Source organism: Glandiceps talaboti, chromosome 5 (genome assembly GCF_964340395.1).
Source record: "Glandiceps talaboti chromosome 5, keGlaTala1.1, whole genome shotgun sequence".
Taxonomy (NCBI): domain Eukaryota; kingdom Metazoa; phylum Hemichordata; class Enteropneusta; family Spengelidae; genus Glandiceps; species Glandiceps talaboti.
In genome coordinates this window covers 1,055,829-1,078,412 of record NC_135553.1, presented here as the reverse complement: position 1 = coordinate 1,078,412, position 22,584 = coordinate 1,055,829, and the positions used below count along the sequence as shown (strand labels likewise).

At 36.5% G+C, this 22,584-nt stretch overlaps 1 protein-coding gene across 1 annotated transcript in view; it reads right to left on the bottom strand.

The window, feature by feature from the left end:
- Nucleotides 1-7,767: 7,767 nt before the first annotated feature.
- The window catches only part of LOC144435152 (tuberin-like), a 28,218-nt gene continuing 13,401 nt past the window's right edge, over nucleotides 7,768-22,584 (bottom strand). The window contains exons 19-34 of the mRNA XM_078123718.1: nucleotides 22,399-22,521; nucleotides 21,456-21,590; nucleotides 21,002-21,191; nucleotides 20,603-20,696; nucleotides 20,172-20,274; nucleotides 19,402-19,502; nucleotides 18,872-19,063; nucleotides 17,539-18,359; nucleotides 16,133-16,901; nucleotides 15,553-15,631; nucleotides 14,962-15,048; nucleotides 14,440-14,626; nucleotides 13,649-13,788; nucleotides 13,055-13,133; nucleotides 10,776-10,867; nucleotides 7,768-9,655 (exon numbers count right to left, since the gene is read on the bottom strand). Coding sequence (XP_077979844.1) covers nucleotides 9,446-9,655; nucleotides 10,776-10,867; nucleotides 13,055-13,133; nucleotides 13,649-13,788; nucleotides 14,440-14,626; nucleotides 14,962-15,048; nucleotides 15,553-15,631; nucleotides 16,133-16,901; nucleotides 17,539-18,359; nucleotides 18,872-19,063; nucleotides 19,402-19,502; nucleotides 20,172-20,274; nucleotides 20,603-20,696; nucleotides 21,002-21,191; nucleotides 21,456-21,590; nucleotides 22,399-22,521 — 3,402 coding nt within the window. The 3' untranslated portion in view covers nucleotides 7,768-9,445. The remainder of the gene's footprint in view (nucleotides 9,656-10,775; nucleotides 10,868-13,054; nucleotides 13,134-13,648; nucleotides 13,789-14,439; nucleotides 14,627-14,961; nucleotides 15,049-15,552; nucleotides 15,632-16,132; nucleotides 16,902-17,538; nucleotides 18,360-18,871; nucleotides 19,064-19,401; nucleotides 19,503-20,171; nucleotides 20,275-20,602; nucleotides 20,697-21,001; nucleotides 21,192-21,455; nucleotides 21,591-22,398; nucleotides 22,522-22,584) is intronic.

The window sequence follows — 22,584 nt, the reverse complement described above, 5'->3', positions numbered from 1 at the left end:
AATAATCTTCTCCGCTTTTCTCTGCCTGTCCTTTTCGTCCTCTCTGTCTTCTTTTTATTGGATTCCTGGTAACAAGCCCTTCCAAGCTTCTCTACGCAATTTATAGCATGTTCTCAGCCCCCTCCCCACCCCCCCCCCACTTGAATCACTTCCGTCATGAAAGAAATGCCCTGTTCGTGAACAAGTGTCGCAACCGCCACCGCCATGACTGTAGATTACATCAGCAGTCCCGACACTTGCTTATTCTTGCCAGAGAGGGTGCTGTTCCGCAAAATATTAAGAGCGGGCGAAAATGACAATATTTTTAAAATATTTATTTTAATGTCTTAGCTGAGAACTTGGGTCGGTCTGGTAATGACTCCGAGAAACAGTAGGTATACGTAACAAATATTAGTGTATATGAGTGTAGCCGATTCAAAGTTGACCAGGCCACAGCCCAGAGATTTATCCTGATGATAGGATATCAAGAAGCTCTATACACAAAGAGAGCTTCTTGAGAAAGTAACTGCAAAACAAGTCTCTGGACTTGTATTCGTCTAGAACCCAGCACGCAAAACTGAACTTCAAGGTACCGTTTCCACGACGGGTTAAATTCGTATACAGATCAGCGTCTTTACAATTCTAATTTAGTGTTCCGGGTTGTTGGTTCTTCGGGTAACAATGAGATGGTAAATTTAACCTCAGACCACTATATTCGTTATATTGGTCTGAGGTTTAACGGAGCCGGGGGGGGGGGGCTATGTTCTTTGAAACGTTGTGCCATTCGAGGATGTGACACTAGCACTGACAATGGAATCACTTTTCTCAATTTGTTCCATGAATAAAATTTCATCTTCAAAATATCCCGAATTCTTGACAATTAAAATGTTCGCCTCTTACAATCCACATCTCAAATAACTGTGGATATTACAAGAGCGTTTTTTTTTTAATTTGGAAAATGAATGATTTTGGGTAACTTTATATTGATAGAATGTATTCAGCGTCTGTGAACCGACACATCTGTGTAATTCACATCACGGTGATATTTATTACCTATAAACCTATTAATTTGTTCATATTGGTCGTAGTCCACTCATTTCATTCTCTGACAAGATGCATACAATTCTAGCACTCAATATGCACTGAATAGTCCAAGGCCAATTATAAATAGCTACCGTTTTAAAGTCATATATAGAAACTAATGACGTTGATGATGACTGGCCTTGAGGATTTAATCGCCCGTTCATTTATCATACACGGAACTAGAACTGACTGTCGTTTTTTACGCGACTACTGCGCATGTCTTGTCTTGGTTAGTGTCCTCGCTGAATGTGAGATAGCATTGCTGTATCCTAAACAAGAACAACAACACAAACCACAACTCCTTGTTCGACAACATGTAGTAAAACATTCTTTCTGGAATGATACGATGTTCTTGATTAATAATCTTTAATAATTATGATAATAATCTTTATTTATACTGGACACACTTGTAATTGTCTCCCAAGAAGTCCAGTGAGGGCCATCCCTTATAGATTCAGTGTTAATGGAGGGAACGAAAACCGGAGTACCGCGGGAAAACCTGCGTTGTTCGGTAGTGTCAAACTGAACGACACTCTTCTTACTTACAGCTTGGTAAACCCGGAATAGGGTTCGAACCCCGACAGCAGCGGGTAAGTTCGTAAGAGGCAAGTGGTTTATCCACTCGGCCACCGACAACCCCTGAAATCAAATGAGACATCCATCCCATCATGGAATTATTGAAATTATGAAACAACCAATGTTTAACTACAGCGAAAACTGTAACCATCACAATTTGCATGTCACGTGTTATATCCGCTAACAGCGGTTACAACAACAAACAAACAAATATTCGATCAATCAAAAACACACAAACTAAAGAGGTAGATAATGATACGAATGAAGTCGAGTAAAAAATTACATTGTAATGTGTTCAAAAGTTAAGAGCGGGGATTGGGGCAGTGACAATCAACGAAATGACAGACCACGGAGTTATTCAAGGTTTGAAGCACAGACAAAAAAACCCTCTTAATTCTGTTTGTTGTCAGTTTTCTCATAACCCATCACCCCTTAACAACTGAGATTGCATACATACATACATACATACATACATACATACATACATACATACATGTACATACATACATACATACATACATACATACAGACAGACAGACAGACAGACAGACAGACAGACATACATACATACATACATACATACATACATACATACAGACAGACAGACAGACAGACAGACAGACAGACAGACAGACAGACAGACAGACATAACGATATTTCAAGCTACTTTGTTTTATTTTATTTTCACATTCTACAGATTAAAAGTACACAGCAGAATAGTTTTTAATCACACGTTGTACGATTTTATTTACAATGGGAGACATTTGATAGATTTTATTTTCTACCCTGAATTAATTTACTGAATCTATCGGAAGGATCAATGGCTGCTCCTGCAAAGCCAGTAGATGGGTCCATTGGGGTATATCTTCCTCTAACCCATTCTATGACTTCATCAACTGTCTCGTAGATTTCCCAGAATCCATAGGTCATTTTGGGGGACTGCAAGAACTTATCAGCAAGTTCACGTTTAACGAAGGCATCTGACGAGTAAAAAACATAGTAACCCATAATACTGACCACATGGTAAATGAACATTTCGAAAATCGTACAATTGACAATTTAGTATCCATCAGTTTTCCGTATATTTTAACTTGAACTCTATGTCATAGCTCAACTTAATTTACATAAAGCCAAAGTCATTCAAATATTGCCCGAGTCAGTAATTCTATCGTGTAAGAGTTTTTGAGATAAAAGTGATCGCCTGTGACTATAACATTTCACATTTTAAAATTAAAACTGCTCAGTTTTTTCAAGTGTGTACTTGTTAAGTTTGGTTTACAATTATTTCAAAGAACGTTCCTTACCAAGCCCGCACCCCACCCCCACCCCTACCCAACCCCATGAGAAGTTATAACACCTCGGCGACGTTCGAGAGTTGTCGGTAGATACGTACGTTGAACGGAATGACAACTTGGAATATATTTAAATCTGAACTTAAGTTTTACTTGGAGTTAGAGAAGTTATTTAGAAAGTACTTGAGTGTGTTTGGCCAACCAAGACTGACAAATGTACATTTAACAACGTATGACGCTATATAAAGTCTAAGAAAATCCAAACCTAGCATACAATATAATTACTGTAATAATGATAATATGATAATGTTCCTTACCCACAAGTTCGTCATCGGATTTTTTCTCCTGAAAAATAAAAGATAAGAGAATTTTGTCAAAAATTGTCATCACCATTGATCTGTTGTGAGCGAGCCCTTTCCTCGGTATCAAGATTATTTGAACAACGTTAACATTCCTGAAGCTTTTGTATTCTTGAACTAAGTCAAGAGCCATAAGTTGTTAGCATTCAAGAAAATAATATTGACAAATTTAGAATATGTATATCACGAGTGAAAATGAGATGGTTACATTACAGATGAAGACACACAATATAATTGGCCGAGGAATTACTCAAATCAACACAGACAGTCATACATTTCTCAAAGTCGATTGAGTGGATTGCAATGAGATGAATTAGAAGTTAGAGGGTTTATGGATGGATAGATGTATGCATATGAATTGATTTCGGCTCGTCGTCGTTTTCCAAGATTGTTTGATGCAGATTAATTGGACTTCGATTAATGGAATCAGAATGAACAGCATAAAGTATTACAACTTCAGTAAATTGGTACAAAGGAACAAGAGCAAACCGAATCTTGGACTAATTCTCGCACCTCAGTGGACTTTTTTTTCACAAAACATTACAATCACTCCTTACCACAGACTGACGCGGGACTGCTGCTGATGCCACAGCGACCAGACAAGCTAGGGTTATTGCCAACACGAACTTCATTATACCTAAAATGTGAGTGAGAAAACAGAGAAATAATAATCATAATTAAATTAACTTGCATTATTGGCAGTTTAAGGTATTTTGCCTGCTGTTATGCTCTAATTGTAAAAAAAAGGTGAATACTGCAATCATTTTCAATTGAATTTAAAGTTGTTTCGATGATTCATACCGATAAGGTTTGTAATGTGGATAAAAGTAAAAAGAGACGGCAAATCAACATTTTGTAAAAGTAGTTTTAAAGGAAAAGTCGGCGCAGAAATGAATAAACACCTATGGTATACCTTACCTGTATTTCGATGACGGTATCGAAGGATGAACAATTTCTTTCGAAGTTGCACAGCAAGTCAAACTCTTTACTTTCACGTTGTAGAAGTAAGTTGTAGTTCCAAAGTATGTTGGCTCAATGCTTTTATAGACAAATTCGTCATGTTTTCAAGGCCAAACTATGAATGAAATTTTAATTATTTTGATCAACAAATAAAACTTGTTTACATTTACCAAGTTAGATTTTTAAAATTGTACAAAATTAAATTAGTAGTCGCACTAAAGAATTCAATATTTCGACAGATGTTTCGTCCTTCTCGAGAAAAGAAAATTTGTTGACAGCAGGGACGTGTTTGAAGCTTAGACAATAGAGCCCCATATTGTATATGTTATAGGTTATTACTATGAAAACAGAACAAGGCCAAAATAAATTCAAATATCGGTAATTTAAGAATTGAAAGCTTCGAACCACATTGGTTCAGCCACGTCATCAGTGGTCAGAACACTGAATGGGTACACAAATTTATTTCCAATTCACCTGTTTGAAAGATTTAATCAACAAACTAGCAAGCGGGTACTTTAGAAATACTTTCTGAGGTTCATGATCCTTTCAACGCATGTAATAAAATTATTCTCCTGAATACCATAAATTCTTCGAAAAAATAAAACTGTTGCATGATGGTTACAAGATAAATAAACTGTCTCAAGTTGTAACAACTCAGCATTGGTCTGTAGTGAATCTGTTATTTATGTTTTTATATCGTTTTCAATAAAGGACAAAAATGTCCGGAGTTGACAACATAAATTTTGTACACTGAAGGGTTTTATGCAAAAAAAATGTACTACATACGTATTTGAAATTGAAACATTTACACACGTATCTACTTCGACAACAAGAGGACACAGTTTGAAATTATTTACGGACAGATCCAGATTGGATATACGTAAATATTTTTTCAGTCAACGTGTCGTATACATTTGGAACAGTTTACCAGAAAGGGTTATTGCTAATTCATCAGTTAATCATTTTAAAGTGTGTATTGATAACCACCTCAGAACAGTAAGGGGTCATTAAAAACCTCAATGGCTTCCTACTCCATGTAAAGTCACGGTAAATTCACTTCTGGCTAATTAAGTTAGAAGGTGGTGGGGTGGGGGCCTGCGGCCTAACTTAGCTATCCAACATTAAAGTATTGACGTCACCCCTTACAATTAGTCGGCCGACAGATTTACTGGTATTCTTGGTTCTAGCGAAACGAAAAGGGGGAGTAGAGCAACAACTTGTTTAGGAACTGTTGCAAATTGAAGCTATTTACGTACAAATTCCTAACGTTTTACACGGAAAACAATCAACAAATCAAACTATAAGAAAATTCATTCTCAAATTGATTAGTAATTGAACTATAACAGTTGAAAATATGAGCAATAAAAGGGAAATAGTGAAAAGTAATTAAACCTAGCATGCTGTCCTTACCAATCGAAAAAGAACAGGAAATTGAATTTTTCTTAATGAATAGATTGTTTGTGTTTTTCTTGTGAGTTCAAAATGTCAAAAAAAGACGTTAACTTTTGTGCATTACGGGACCATATGTTCAATTTCCAACTACATGAGTACTAAGTTACACACATTTGGGATACATTGAAACAAACAATAACAACTGAACATGAACGAACTAGGGTACTGACAGACGGTTAAACCAACTAGGGTACGGTACAGGCTGTTAAACCACACATACGGTGCGCTTTTAATACGATTGCGTCAATAGTAGGCTTAATATTAACGTAAATGCCATACCCCCCCCCCCCCCCCCCCGCCACAACTCCAATAGCTTTTTAAAAAGACAAAAAAAACCCCAACTTTTTGGTCAGAGAGAATTACAATCAGACATTTGGAAAATTCATTTCCCGCTAACGCAACATCAGTTCTGTACGGTGCGTCAGTTAAGCCCTGCCGTAAAGAGGCTGTGGTTTGCGACGATGATTTCCCGCTAACGCAACATCAGTTCTGTACGGTGCGTCAGTTAAGCCCTGCCGTAAAGAGGCTGTGGTTTGCGACGATGATTTCCCGCTAACGCAACATCAGTTCTGTACGGTGCGTCAGTTAAGCCCTGCCGTAAAGAGGCTGTGGTTTGCGACGATGATTTCCCGCTAACGCAACATCAGTTCTGTACGGTGCGTCAGTTAAGCCCTGCCGTAAAGAGGCTGTGGTTTGCGACGATGATTTCCCGCTAACGCAACATCAGTTCTGTACGGTGCGTCAGTTAAGCCCTGCCGTAAAGAGGCTGTGGTTTGCGACGATGATTTCCCGCTAACGCAACATCAGTTCTGTACGGGGGCGTCTGTTAAGCCCTGTCGTAAAGAGGCTGTGGTTTGCGACGATGATTTCCCGCTAACGCAACATCAGTAAAGCGGCTAGTTGTTCACGACGATGGATAAGCTTATCAAATTTAATAAAACCAAAATAAAGTATTGTTTCACCACCACCACCACCACCACCACCACCACCACCACCACCAATGAATGTTAATTTGAAGTATAAAATGTCATGTTAATACTCAACGACATATGAATACTTGGGACTAACATATCTATCACTTTATACGTACTTCATTTCGACTGAACAACAGCTAGTCATAAGAAAATGTTTCCTTTTTAATAATAGATATACAATTATATATGATTAGTGTTCCCTCTTTAATTTCTAAGGTTGAGAAAAAACGGAATGTTAAACACTGGTTCGGCTGACATAATGATTGAGTTGGGCTCGGAGTTTTGGGTACCGGTATGTTTACTTGCCATTCGTCAACAGAAACAGGTTGTGTTGTTGCCATGGTAACCAAACGTGAAATATATGACATTTGCTCTCTTTGTCAAACTGTCATGCAGTCCCAGGAATCATATGCTAAAAATTGGGCATAGTAGTTACTATGGCAACCATAAAAAGTCAAATACAATAATTGATCCCTTTTCAAATTGTCAAAATGACATATACATTACAAGTTTTCATGGATGTTTGTGAGTGACAAATCCAATGGCAACCACAGAAATATGTTACAGGTATATGCTTGCCATGGTAGTATGAAAAATGTTACGTCTGCTAGAGGTTATGTATTTACCCCTAGACCCCAGCATTGGCTGAGATCTGTAGAGTGTCGTCCCCATATTGGCACTCGCACATGGGGTTCTGTTATTACGCTTATCAAACACAACAAAATTTGAAAAAGTGCTGTGTTGGTATGCTGTCATGTACATGGAACAGTCATGTGCTCATTTGCATATAGGTATGCAATAATGTTTTTGATATTTCACTGTAGTGCTAGTCTTGTTCCTGTACGGTATCGTTATGACTTACACCTCCACTCACGAGGTTTAGTTAGAGACCACATTGGTATCCAGACTACTGTAGTGCCAACACCACTAGAATGTATATACATTAATTTAGTAATTACTGATACATAATGTACATCTACGCAGTCTGTAGTATTTCAGCCAATTGTACAATAAAAGAAACATACACATCATATATACAATATTTGTTTTCTTGAGTTAAATTTGAATGTGGTGAATTGTTATGCCTTTAATACATCATATACAAAAAACAATTAATAACATGACATAGGATATTAATTCTTTCGCTGAGAAGTCTCATTAATCTGGGTTATCGGTGGCCAAGTGGTTAAACCACTTGTCGCTTACCACTGTGGTCAAGGTTTGAACACATTCAGGGTTTGATTAAATTTACCATGCTGTAAGTAAGAAGAGTGTCATTCAGTTTGACTCTACCGAACAGCACAGGTTTTCCCTGGGTATTCCGGTTTCCTCCTGCATTAACAATGAACCTATGAGGGATGGCCCTGACTGGACTTCTTGGGAAACAAAAATACTTAAAGTATAAATAAAAGATTATTATTATTAATTTCACATTATATGTACATATATATATCAACTAAAACAAAGAAATAATTTAGTGATTTTATCACCATGACCTAATTAACAAATACCACAATCTTTTAGTCTGTAAGGTATGCCGTGACAGGGCGCCCTCATACACCGGCCAGTGGTGAGGGCAGAAGGTCACAACGTATCTTACAGTCTATCTTTTATAGAATTAATTTTATAATGTTGTCAAGAACAAATCAAAATTTAGAAATGTTTACAGAGTGAATAAAATCAATTAAAAGATCTAATATAACAGCTGAAGAAAGGATAATATGGCAATAAACAAATAGTGTTATAATGTTGAAATTGACAAGGTCTTTATTTGATGTCCCATTTTCACCTGAAGTGGATGTACAAAATGTGCAACAACCCATTCCATGTTAGTGTTCACTGGCCATGGCTCTGTTTGAAACAGCCATCCAATAAGAAACTACCCATTCTACACTGTAGGGTAGCAATATCACAATATCTTGCTACATTTTGGCAAATAAATTGTAACAATGACTGATATACAAACAGGGCTGTGAAAAAATAGCAGATGTTACAGCACCCCCAAGTGGTGAAAAATGAATTCATGCACAAGTTAATAATTATATATTCAAACCCATCACAATACTTTTTAAGAGAGTACATAATTCTAGAAGCCTGGTTTATATGCACCTTGACAAACTAATCAACATTTAGGGTTTGTTGGTTTATATGCACCTTGACAAACTAATCAACAGACCAGAGTTTATGCATCTTGGTAAATATTGTCTGTTTACAATGGACTGTAACAGACTGTAAATGATGGATGCATTATATTTCAAAACTCTTGTCTAGTCTTCAATGTTTTTTTATCTGAATTCCTATAAATGTGAGTGTAAGGTCCATGTCTGTCTGAATTCCTATAAATGTGAGTGTAAGGTCCATGTCTGTCTGAATTCCTATAAATGTGAGTGTAAGGTCCATGTCTGTCTCTATTACTATATAAATAATACAAATTCATGACTGAAATAATAATTAATGGTTTGCACCAACATTTCAAATGACAGTCAAGCTATTTCAAAAACTGTACAAAATTTCATGAGGTTATGACAAATTCTTGAAGTACATAACACATCAGTTTTCTGTTTTCCTTAGAAATGAGTCTCCACATCAAGGCTTGGAGAAAGAGTTTACACTTTTGACTAACATGGCAACCTGATTAAGGAAATGACTGTGTCAACATTTAGTGTAATCAACAACATTCGCTTAAAACAATAACAACTCATCTCATCACAACATCAATCAGGAAATATTTTTCATAATAATCAAAACACCAAAAATCCATCTGTCAGCCTCAGACAAAATCAGTGAAGTCTTCTACGATTGAGTCAGTTCTTGATCGTCCTAGGAAAGCTCTTTTAGTTGGTGATACTGGTTGTTTTTCACTTTCTTTTTGAATTTTACTAAAGAGACGTTTTATTTGACGTAGTCTCTCCAACCAGTTGGAAGCATATGCATCGGCTACACTACCTCTGATCATACTCTGATGTATTAGGGATGCCAGCTGTCAAGAACAAATTCAAAACAGATTATTAAAAGAGTATGAAGATGTAGGGATACTGCCCTCAAGTGTTAACTATTTGACTGTGTGATCCTGTCCCCAAATGTTGATTATTTGGCAGTGAGATACTGCCCTCAAGTGTTGATTATTTGACAGTGTGATCCTGTGTGATTTCTTTTTGGCTCTACAATGGTGAAATGTAATACTGCCCTCTTGTGTCAAATCTACTACAGTGGATGGTATTAGTCTGGTCCCCTGCCCCCTTTCTACCGCTGCTGGCGCTACACTCACGAAAGGAGTCAGGTATGGGCCACCATTTTTGTCAGGATCTTGACAAAAATGTCTGACTACCATGTGACATCACTAGCCAATCAACAGTACAGACGCTCGTATACGCGTAAATTTCAATTTGGTGAGTCGTAGCAACATGGCTGTCACTGTCAGTAAAACCCCAGTGAAAATAAACACAGCAACATATGTAGTTTGTGGGAGTGACGGACTTCGCTTAATTTTTTTTTTTTTTGTCAATAAACTTTTTGACCAATTAGCACACTCGATAGTAATGGCCAATCACAGCCATGCATTAAGTGGCCCATACCTGACTCCTTTCGTGAGTGTAGCGCCAGCAGCGGTAGAAAGGGGGCAGGGGACCAGACTATGGATGGTATTAGTTTTACCAGTGTACAAATGCTTGTTCTTGAACACTGCCTGATTATAACCATTCTGCATAGTGGTAATTTCAGTAAAGATTTGGGATAGCGTCCTCTAGTGTTGATTTGTGGTAATGGAAAGTATAATAATCAGTTCAAATAGCTCTATCTCAAAAATTTGTCACAATGTTTTGTAATCACTTTTGATACATATCTGTTCATTTGCTGAAGCATTTATGATTGTTTAGTCATCAAATATTATCAGTAGCCAACAAAAAACTTAAAATTTGTCAATAAACAACTAAATGGTCTAGACAGTGTTTATTCAAAAGCTGAGGTATACAATACAATAAAGTAATTCAGCTAATCAGAATAAATTGAACTGTTTCCGGTGAAAGTTTAGGATATTTTTGACTGGGAAAATAAACAAAACATGGTGACAATCTACAGCTATTTGGACTTCAGTTACTTACATTTGCATGTAATGCCATCTGTCTTGCTAACATGGCTACATTCTTATCAGAGACAATCTTTGGTACAGTGTTACCCATCAGATATTGTAAATCTATAGATACAAATGAAATACAAACATTATACTATGCATGAGTCAGGTACAACAAAAAATATGGAATATTTACTCTACGTCACAACAACGCGTGTCTATGTTACAACGATGTGCGTCTGTGTCATTGGTTCTGCTGTGCTCGAAATATGAGTCAAAATGCTCAAAAGTACTTTCCACAATTTTTCATTGATATTATGGGCAATGGTATAATTATATTATTCTCCAATATTTTTCTTCATTCAGTTGGAAAATACTTGTGACGCAGGGTTGTTACTATGTGTCTAGCAACTCATAGTGACAAGAGCCCCTGAGGTCACTCGCATTTTCCTTGGCTGAACGAAGAAAAATATTGGGGAGTAATATATATATAAATGTCACTTTAACTATCAACACCTTACTAAGAGAATTTTATATGTATGTAAACTGAAAAGCATAATCACAGACATGATATTTCTCCATTGATAAATACAGGAGATTTTGTCTTAGCTTGCAGATGCTATTAAACAATGTATCAAGATCAGTGATACTGATCACATGGTTTCATGTTCAGATATACACGATAAAGATAACACACAAACATCCCTTACACAGTGTAGCTCTGTAGACACAATAAAGATAACACACAAACATCCCTTACACAGTGTATGCTCTGTAGACACAATAAAGATAACACACAAACATTCCTTACACAGTGTCTGCTCTGTAGAAACAATAAAGATAACACACAAACATCCCTTACACAGTGTATGCTCTGTAGACACAATAAAGATAACACACAAACATCCCTTATACAGTGTCTGCTCTGTAGACACAATAAAGATAACACACAAACATCCCTTACACAGTGTATGCTCTGTAGACACAATAAAGATAACACACAAACATCACTTACACAGTGTATGCTCTGTAGACACAATAAAGATAACACACAAACATCCCTTACACAGTGTATGCTCTGTAGACACAATAAAGATAACACACAAACATCACTTACACAGTGTCTGCTCTGTAGAAACAATAAAGATAACACACAAACATCCCTTACACAGTGTATGCTCTGTAGACACAATAAAGATAACACACAAACATCTCTCACACAGTGTCTGCTCTGTAGACACAATAAAGATAACACACAAACATCCCTTACACATTGTCTGCTCTGTAGACACAATAAAGATAACACACAAACATCCCTTACACAGTGTATGCTCTGTAGACACAATAAAGATAACACACAAACATCCCTTACAGTGTCTGCTCTGTTGACACAATAAAGACAACACACAAACATCCCTTACACAGTGTCTGCTCTGTAGACACAATAAAGACAACACACAAACATCACTTACACAGTGTCTGCTCTGTAGACACAATAAAGATAACATACAAACATCCCTTACACAGTGTCTGCTCTGCAGACATAATAAAGATAACACACAAACATCCCTTACACAGTGTCTGCTCTGTAGACACAATAAAGATAACACACAAATATCACTTACACAGTGTATGCTCTGTAGACACAATAAAGATAACACACAAACATCCCTTACACAGTGTCTGCTCTGTATTTTGTTATATTTGTATTTGTTTTTGTCATCATTACGAAAAATACAGAGCATACACTGTGTATGGGATGTTTGTTTGTTATCTTTGTTGTGTCTATCTCAACATCAGACCTAATGATCAGTATCACTGATCTTGATGCATCAGTTAATAGCATTTGCAAGCTGAGATGAAATCTGTAAGCTAGAACTCTTTAGCAAAGACAGAAATCAAACAATCTTCTAGACGTTGCCATCCTATACACTCAGATTATCATCTGTCAATGTTCTCTTTCAGATTCACATTTCAAGATTGAGTATTACCAACCAATGTAGTAGTAAAGAAAGCAGAGAGATAAAAGTAAAACACAGAGATAGAAGTCTACAGAAACAAAATGTGTTCACACTGGAACTATTCTTGATTGAGATAACCACAAGACAAGAATGACGGTGAATTGATTCATCATGTTGAACAAAGTCTCCAAAGAGTTTGTCAGATTTAGAAGGAAGGATCAAGAAGTTTGGGTGATAAATACCAAATGCTGTGTCCTACAATTGAGCCCATTCTAAATCCATATACATCTATATTATCTAATAAATTACATGTGATGTGAATGAAAAACAGAGTTTCACTCTCACTTACCTTCTCTAGTCTGTACATTAACTATGTTACTCTCATTATCCAATGGCTGGATTACAATCTCAACAAAGTTGAACTGACCCTGTGGGAAAAAATAAAATTTTGGAGGACATAGTTATCTAACTAAAGTCTTAGAAAAATAATTATCATTTCATGAGCTCACTGCTAAGTTACAAAAATTTCATGATATGAAAATATTTGTACCTCCAGGTAAAAAACTTCTATCTCAGGTGACAACACTTCAATAGACAGTAGCATGAATACTCAATTATCATTTCTTGAATTTCTTAATTCAATTTTTTGTGCTGGGAATTGCTTTCTGTGATTTTCTTTATATGCAGACATATATCGGGAGACATATATCCTGGAGTCACCCAGGCCCGGCAAACATAGCACCTGTGGGCTCCGTGTGAGTAATCGTCCCTGACTATTTGAGTCATTACTTTAGGACTCCCCCAGATTCGCACTCTTCTTGTGAGTGAGACACAGCTTAAAGATACAGGTTACCAATCGAATATGTAGAACATTCACCCTGGGTTTTGGTCGGTCACAGAAAACCCATATATTTGAAATCAAACTTGATAGCATAAAACTTACCTTAATTGTGCCGAGTTGATATGGTTCATTACTGTCATTGTATATAATGGTTATAAAATCATTACCAATATGTAGTTTCTTCTGGTTGCAGTTAGGATCTGATGATTTGTTGGGTATCAGGGTGGCTACATGGAATATCACTGGTAAAGAAATAAATAGTACATAATTAGTATTAATCAGTTAGGGTCTGATGATTTGTTGGGTATCAGGGTGGCTACATGGAATATCACTGGTAAAGAAATATATAGTACATAATTAGTATTCATCAGTTAGGGTCTGATGATTTGTTGGGGTATCAGGGTGGCTACATGGAATATTACTGGTAAAGAAATAAATAGTACATAATTAGTATTAATCAGTTAGGGCCTGATGATTTGTTGTGTTGCCATATTGTATATAACTGGTATTATAATTATAGCAGATAATAATAGCAGTACATAGCATAAATTTATGAGAATACAACATAATTATCAATCACTAGAAATTACCATTATCACACAAATGTTCATGTATGCATCAAACCGTCCAAAACATGGTCCAAGACATTACTTTTGGGTAACTAGATGGTGTAAAGTCACAAAACTTATATGCTGTTAATTTGTGTCTAAAATATGGTCCACCAATTTGTTGGCAAAATCCTAACACTATACATAGCTATGTCTGCTCATACGATAACTCCAGTCCACTAGGCAGTGGTCGTGGGGGCTAAAATGATTAAAATGGGGGGAAAATTAAACCATACATAGTAATGACCATCATTTGACTGGAATGATTGACATGTGTCAATTTACCTTGCATGACATCATCTTGCCAACTATATGCAAATTTGCCATCAGCTCCATTGTGGTCCAAACCACCTGTGTATATCTCATTACCAGTAGAGTCTTTCAGATTGATCAGTTGTCCTAGTCCACGTAAAAATTCCACATAACGAGCTGAGCCATAGACGTTAGACAAAATGGCTGCTTGGTTGTTAACCTATGGGTAAATTTATTAAAACTATTGAAAAACTGAAAACATGAAGTTAGTAATTTTACATAAACAAGACTTACAGAAATCATACAGGATATTACTGTGAGTAAACTGGTATGTTAGAACAAAGTTTGATGTCAGAGGTTTTGAATTCATTTGTGAAATTTTACGATTTCTAAGTTGTACAAACATAAAATTTGATAATGACAATACAAAATGTGAGATACAAGTTTCTGCACTAGTATGCATATAAACCTTAGTATTAGTACATTGTGATAAGATAACATGTTACATACCTGTCCTTGGTAAGTACATTGGTGATAAGATAACATGTTACATACCTGTCCTGGGCCAACATAGACTACACCTATTTTATGTGTTTCATATGGAGGGATACGATCCAACACATTCACTGCTCTAGAAATTATCTGTATAAAAATAGAATTATAAAACAGAGTTTGTTGTTAAGAGTTCTTTACAGTGAGCACACAATCAATACAAACTGTTCTAACAACTGCCCAAGTAACCATACTAGTATTTCAGTTACATTACAACATTATGATTTAAATATAGTCTGCTCCTGAATCATAATGGAAGAAATGATATCTATTGATGAAATGTAAGACTAAGATAGCAAGATTACAATTTCTAGTTACATATTCTCTATTATGAAATAAACCTTTTGAATGTACTGCACCTAGATACAGACACACAGACACCAGTGTTCTGATGTCTGTATTTGATGTCTGCATCCTGGGTCTGCTTGGTGGCACATTAGTTCATTTCACTGAGACAAAGTGCCACAAGAAACTGTATTCATTCAATCTTGCTATCTTAAAGTGTAGCATGTAAGTTTCTAAATTGGTTTCTGCATGGTTGCATCAAACAGAGCCACTGAATGGTAACATGAAATGAGCTGTATTTTGTCATACCTGTCCATCAGGTAGAAGTTGTGGTCTTTCTTCACCAGTTCCAAAGAAAGATGAATGATACATCTGTAGAAATACAAACCTGTAAAAAACAAAGATGACATAATTTTTCATTAATACAATTAAGTTTCTCTCATTTTGTAAAACGTATCTCAGTTTTGGTACAGTGCCATGAGTGAAGTAAATGTTAACAGTAACTTTCCTGTATATTTTGTATAAAATAAATTATCTTAAATGTATAACTTATAAACAATTACATTTAAAATCCCAAACATCAAACAAAACATCATGTGGCTCATCAAAAATCATACTAACTCTGCTACATTTTAACTTCTGGTTCAACAAAATTGTTACCAAAAGTGCTACATTTTAACTTCTGGTTCAACAAAATTGTTACCAAAAGTGCTACATTTTAACTTCTGGTTCAACAAAATTGTCACCAAAAGTGCTACATTTTATTGTGTAGTTCAATAATAATCTTACCAAAATGATAAAATGTAACAATGTTTAAGATTTTTGTCCAGCAGACGACATTTTGTTTCAGATTTTGTTATTTTAATTATATAAAGGAATATCTTCTTACCCAGGACTAATACCACCTCTGTACACTTCCTTGACTGTGGAAGATCGTTTTTTTCTCATTTCTCTTTGAGCTGAAACTCGTTGTTGATCGGTGGCCGGTGACATCACAGACACAGTATAACCACGTACTCGTGTCATAGGAAATACTGAATCATCATCAGTTTCATCTTGCAATTGACTTGTCTCTGGAATATCAACTGAAAATGGTTGTCTTGACAACTGACGTTGTCGTCTCTGTACACGACTAGCTGACATCTCTCCAGATACTGATCCTGGTTCAATGTCTGTTTTACTAGTAGGTTCACTTTTAACTTTGTTTTCTATGTCTTCTAGTCTAGCCATGGGTTGTGTTGATGGCAAAACTTCACTCTTAGCTGATTTGGTTTGCACAAGACCAGACTGCTGACTTTGTTGACGTTTCCTTCTTCTTCGTTCAGCTATTGCCTTCATCTCTGACGGATCACTGTACTTCCGAACACTTTCTATAGGTTCAATGGCAGACTTTGATTGCAACAGTTTAGTTTTTTGAAATGAGTCCATCTTAGTTTTACTCTCAAAGGATCGGACTAGTTCATCACTCTGATCACTTTCAAGTCCATACATATCATTACTTTGATTCTCGTTTACAAGACCAGGACAAGAACGACTTCTTCTGAGAGGGTACGGTGATACATGGGTAACTTCTTTGGTGAAAATATCGGTAGAATCTTCTGATGATAACCTACTTTCTGATTGGTATGGCATATCACTTCTGTCTGTACTATTGTTATCTACACATGGAAAACAACAACAATTCTTTAGTTAGGATGGTAAAGTACCAAGACTATTATGGGTTACCTGTGACACTGGTCTGTCAATTCTATTGTCACAGGTATTGTCCCATGTGTCAGTCACTATATCACAGGTATTATCAAAGGTATTGTCAATGCAATTGTCATGGGTATGGTCACAGGTATTGTCATGTGTCAATCGCTAGATCACAGGTATTGTCAATGTAGTTGTCATGGGTATGGGCATAGATATTGTCACAAGTGTCATTAGATACATCACTGGTATTGTAACAAGTATTGTCAATGCAACTGTCATGGCTATAGTCATAAATATAGTCACTACATACATCACTGGCATTGTCACAAGTATTGTCAATGCAACTGTCATCATGGCTATTGTCATACATCACTGTCATTGTCATATGTATTGCCACACATTCAAGTTTTACAGTGTAATATCAAGTACTTTATATCACTAGCGCTGTCATAGTTGGCGTCACTTTCATTTGTAATAAAGGTGGTTGCAGTAATTTCTAAAATCTACCAAATCTAGGACAACTGCACATGAACACATCAGTGGCTCTTAACTGTCAAAAGACAAGGAAATTCGTTGGTTGTCACAGCATGCATGACTTACCATTAGGAGACCTTGGTGTAAGTGCACCTATTCCAAGCTGTTCCCGTTCTAACTCCATGTTTGCCATCAATAATTCTGATAAGTCCATCAGTGGCAATTCCTGACTTGTTGGTGCCAGGTTCTGTTGGTTCTGTATTCTCATCATCCATGATGTATTTCCAGTTGGAGAACGGATATGAACTTCAGCCCATCCCTGACACCAACAGTTACAGAGGTAGGGAGCTTCTATCAAAGAAGACACTGATAATTTCTCAATAGATGGAACTGATAATTGGGATGGTCTTGAGGATGGTGATTCGTCAGACTTGACAGGTGTTACAGTTGGTGTATGTTGCATTGTAGAGGTTGATTGACTAGAATCTGTAAGACTGGATGGCTGACCAGTGGATCCACCAATTCCTTCCAAATCACTTCTACTGTCTTCCGATGCTGTTGATGATATCAGGGATAGATGTTTCACTTCCGGTGTATCTTCCTTTCTGGGTGGTTTAAATGGAATCATATTACCAGCACTGTCCACCTTGTGACTACTTCCTGATTTACACCGTTGACGTTCATTACTATGTCTAAATTGTGACACCTGTGGTAATGGTGCTAAGGGTACTGACATTTCCTCTTCTTCCTCTGTATTCATTGTCTTTGGTACTATACTCTCTCTAGGTATTGAAGACTGTTTCTTCACTAGACTGCAACATTTATCACACAGGCCATTCTTGTTCATCTTCATTCCTCCACCACTGGTTGTTATGGTGATCACCTTGTTGCCAAGCAACCAGGACTGATGCTGACCACCAGCCAACAGGAACTCTCCAACTGGGGATCTGTATGAGTATGTACACAGAAATACCTTACAATGTAAACTTAAAAATATTGTATATATGTGTCTGTCTGTCTGTCTGTCTGTCTGTCTGTCTGTCTGTCTGTCTGTCTGTGTATGTATTCAAGTGTGTGTGTGTGTGTGTGTGTGTGTGTGTGTGTGTGTGTGTGTGTGTGTGTGTGTGTGTGTGTGTGTGTGTGTGTGTCCATCCATGATAGCTTGCATGTAGGTGAATAAGAGAGGGGTCCTTATATTCAAGCATGGTTTTAATTTGATAGGTAGAGAATGTATATCTAGCCATTAGATAGACTGACAGGTAGAGAATGTATATCTAGCCATTAGACAGATTGATAGAATTGTTCCTACCTTCTAGGCATAGCTGCACAGGTAGAGAATGTATATCTAGCCATTAGACAGACAGACTGACAGGTAGAGATGTATATCTAGCCATTAGATAGACTGACAGGTAGAGAATGTATATCTAGCCATCAGACAGATTGATAGAATTGTTCCTACCTTCTAGGCATAGCTGCACAGGTAGAGAATGTATATCTAGCCATTAGATCAATACAAGTCTCTGTCAATTCTAAATGTAATCTGTTCAGCTGTTCATCTGGTCCCACTTTACTTTCTTTCACACTGGCTGACTTTGAACTCCCTCCAGCTGATCCTGGCGACACTGGACTTGACGGACCACTTCCAACAGGTCTATAATTGGAAAACACATGGTGTGAGTTACATTTGTCCAAGTATGAGAGTATTGGTACAATTCATTGCCAAGTTATTTTACAGAATGATAAACAATTTCAAATGTCTACAAGTATATGTATATGCGGAGACCAACTAATTTGAATACTGTGAGTACTTGAAGCTGTTGACTGTATTCACAAAGTAAACTTTCCTATGTTAACTTATTGGGCACATATAGAACAGTGTTCACTCATTGTAATTGATACTAATCAAGTCTATGCTAGGGAGTCATTGCACTTTCTTAGTGTTGAATTTGAAACATTTGAAGACATCTCTATTGTACAATAGATACTAACCCTCTTGATTTATCTGATAAACTACTACTACGGCGTAATTTGGTTTGGTTGACTCTTGGTATCAATCCTTCATATGGAGCTAATGCATTAGATTTCAATCCCTGTAAAAATAATCAAATCAATATTCAATGATTCTTAAAGATGTAATATCTACAACTTAAACTGTTTTGTTAGATTTAACAACTTAATCATAACATTGAACACTCTACATTGTATTGAATCAACAGTGGATAAACATATTTGTGTACAGTATGGTGAAATATATTCATGAAATCAATTTTCAGGTCCGCACCCAAAAATCAGCACCCAATAAATCATGATTTCAACTTATTACTATACCACATACAGATAAAACAGACCTCTAAATTAACATGTCTATTGTCTAATTATTGGTATTGTAACAATTTTAAGTGAACATATCATTGGTTGTCTGTGTGTAAAAAAGGATACCCCAGGTACACCCAGTTGCAGGTAAAAATAATGAATAAGGAAGAACAAGGAGGTGAGAAAGGTTGTCGATGGAGGGAAGGAGGGAGGGAAGGAGGGAGACAGATAGAAAAACAGAGTGAGAGACAGAGACAAGAGAAAAACAGAGTGAGAGACAGAGACAGGAGAATGTTGGAGAATGTTTAAGAACAAAGAAGAATGGATAAATTTAGGGATGATGGAAGTCTACAAGGAAATAATTTATCATCTATTTCTTAAAATGATAAAATTCTAGTAATAACATTTTTAAACTTTTAATAAGGAAGTACAAGACAACAACCAACCTTTGAAATAAATCGGACAAAGTCTCTTCTAAATGGAAGTCGGCATTTAATGAACCACATAGCGATCACATGATGCGCCAATGATACTACATATAATGAAAACCTGGCAAAGAGAGAGAGAGAGACATGGCAATCACATGATGTGCTAATGATACAGTCAAAACCTAGCAAAGTGAGACACATGGGCAATAACATGATGTGCTAATGATAGTCAAAACCTAGCAAAGAGAAACACATGGGCAATAACATGATGTGCTAATAATAGTCAAAACCTAGCAAAGAGAAACATATGGCAATCACATGAAGTGCCAATGATACAGTCAAAACCTAGCAAAGAGAAACACATGGCAATCACATGACATCAAAATGACACAATCGCCAGGACTAAAACATTGTAAGTTTGTGCAACTTCACTAACATCAAAGACTTACTTGAATGGATTGGTGTATGGCAGTGCTATAGCAAATATACTCATGTACTGGTCTTCATTGAAGCTGGCATATAGTCTTGGCAGTCTTGTCAAACCTGAAAATAGACCACAAAGTTACTTGCTTTGCTAGTATCTTTAGTTTAATGTAAAATGTACAGTAGCACATGTAAGGCAATTAATAACATCCACAAGAAATCCCTTAGGTTTCATTCCAGTGAGTACTTTTGATATTTTTTACTATCTTTATAAGGTTTAGTGAAAAAATCTGAAATTATTGTTATTAACAGATGTTATGGACAGATGACAAATTTCCATAATTATATAGATTACAGGTTGCAACATTGACAACATTGACCTTTGTGCTTGAAGTTAAGACTGCACACAAGTATGGTTGACTTACTAGATAGGTATTCCAGCATTGGTATGGCAATGGCAACAGTAGCTGAGATGTGGGTCAGTTTTAGAAGTACTGACGGTAGTAATCTAACCATCACTTGCTGCATCTCTATGGTACATATCATTAATGCATTAACACACTGCTGAGCACATTTTGATGTCAATCCATGCTCCAAACATCTCACCATTTCATACTGAAAGAGAACAAAATAACCTCTGAACTACAGCCTTTATATACTTTGTCAATTCCCTGGGAAGCATACAATCCATACTGCCTCTATCTGTGCATAAGGTTAAATCCTTCAAATAACAGTCTCTATCCTACAAAGTCCCCATTTATACAGCTGGGTTGACCGAGGTACAACGCTGTTTCACATCTCATTCAAGGACTGTACTCCATTCAGAAACAAACAACAATGGTAAGACTGATTACAAAAATCACATGACTTTATATTTACCTGTCTATTGGGTTCTAGGTAGGCATGGTAAGATGCTAATGCTGTTAATACTGGGTATACACTCTGGTAGAAATCAGATCTCTTGAAGTTTGGTGGCGTATTCTTTAAGTTGGATGAGGAGTGTGGATCTGTTATCTAATTAAAAGAAATGAAAATAGTTAAATAAATTTAACTAACAAATACCAGGTTTAACCAACACATACCAGGTTTAACCAACACACACCAGGTTTAACCAACACATACCAGGTTCAACCAACACATACCAGGTTTAACCAACACACACCAGGTTTAACCAACACATACCAGGTTTAACCAACACACACCAGGTTTAACCAATACATACCAGGTTTAACCAACACATACCAGGTTTAACCAACACATACCAGGTTTAACCAACACACACCAGGTTTAACCAACACATACCAGGTTTAACCAACACACACCAGGTTTTAAAGGCCCACTTCAGATTAGGATTAAAATCTAGGTGTAAAACACAGAGCTATACAAAAAGTTTGTCCAGAACTAAAAAGTTAATCGTCATTGAGATAACATTAAATGTAATAACCAGGGATTGAGACATAGTCCTTTAACTGAGCTGAAGTAAAAGTACCTGAAGGAAGTAAATATGTTACTGTTCATTTTGTGTCTGTGGAATTTAAGCTACTCTTACATACTTGTACAAAAGCAAATGATGTATGGCCCTTAGGTTGATGAATGATAAACTCTGCACTTCTAAATTTTAAAACTGAAACACTGTCAAATTACCTTTAGATATCCAGTACCTATCTATTGCATAGCCAAGTCACCTATTGTTATACATGTACACATACACATTGTACATTTACAAGTTAAGGATAATTGTATTTCCCCTATTAGAGGGCAATCAGCATGCTAGTCACTGAGAGAAATAAAGATAGAGAATTATTTTTAGTGAATATCTTACCATCTGACATAATCTATTACAAAGTCTGTCCACATTAGCACCAGCAGCCAGTGTCAAACTTTTATTCTCCAAAGCTTTAGTGACTTCCTTCAACACAGAGTCCAGTACAGTCCAATTAGTCTCCTGATCAAAATAAACCAAAGATTTCAATATAAATGACATGATTTTTAAGTGATGCAAGTTGAC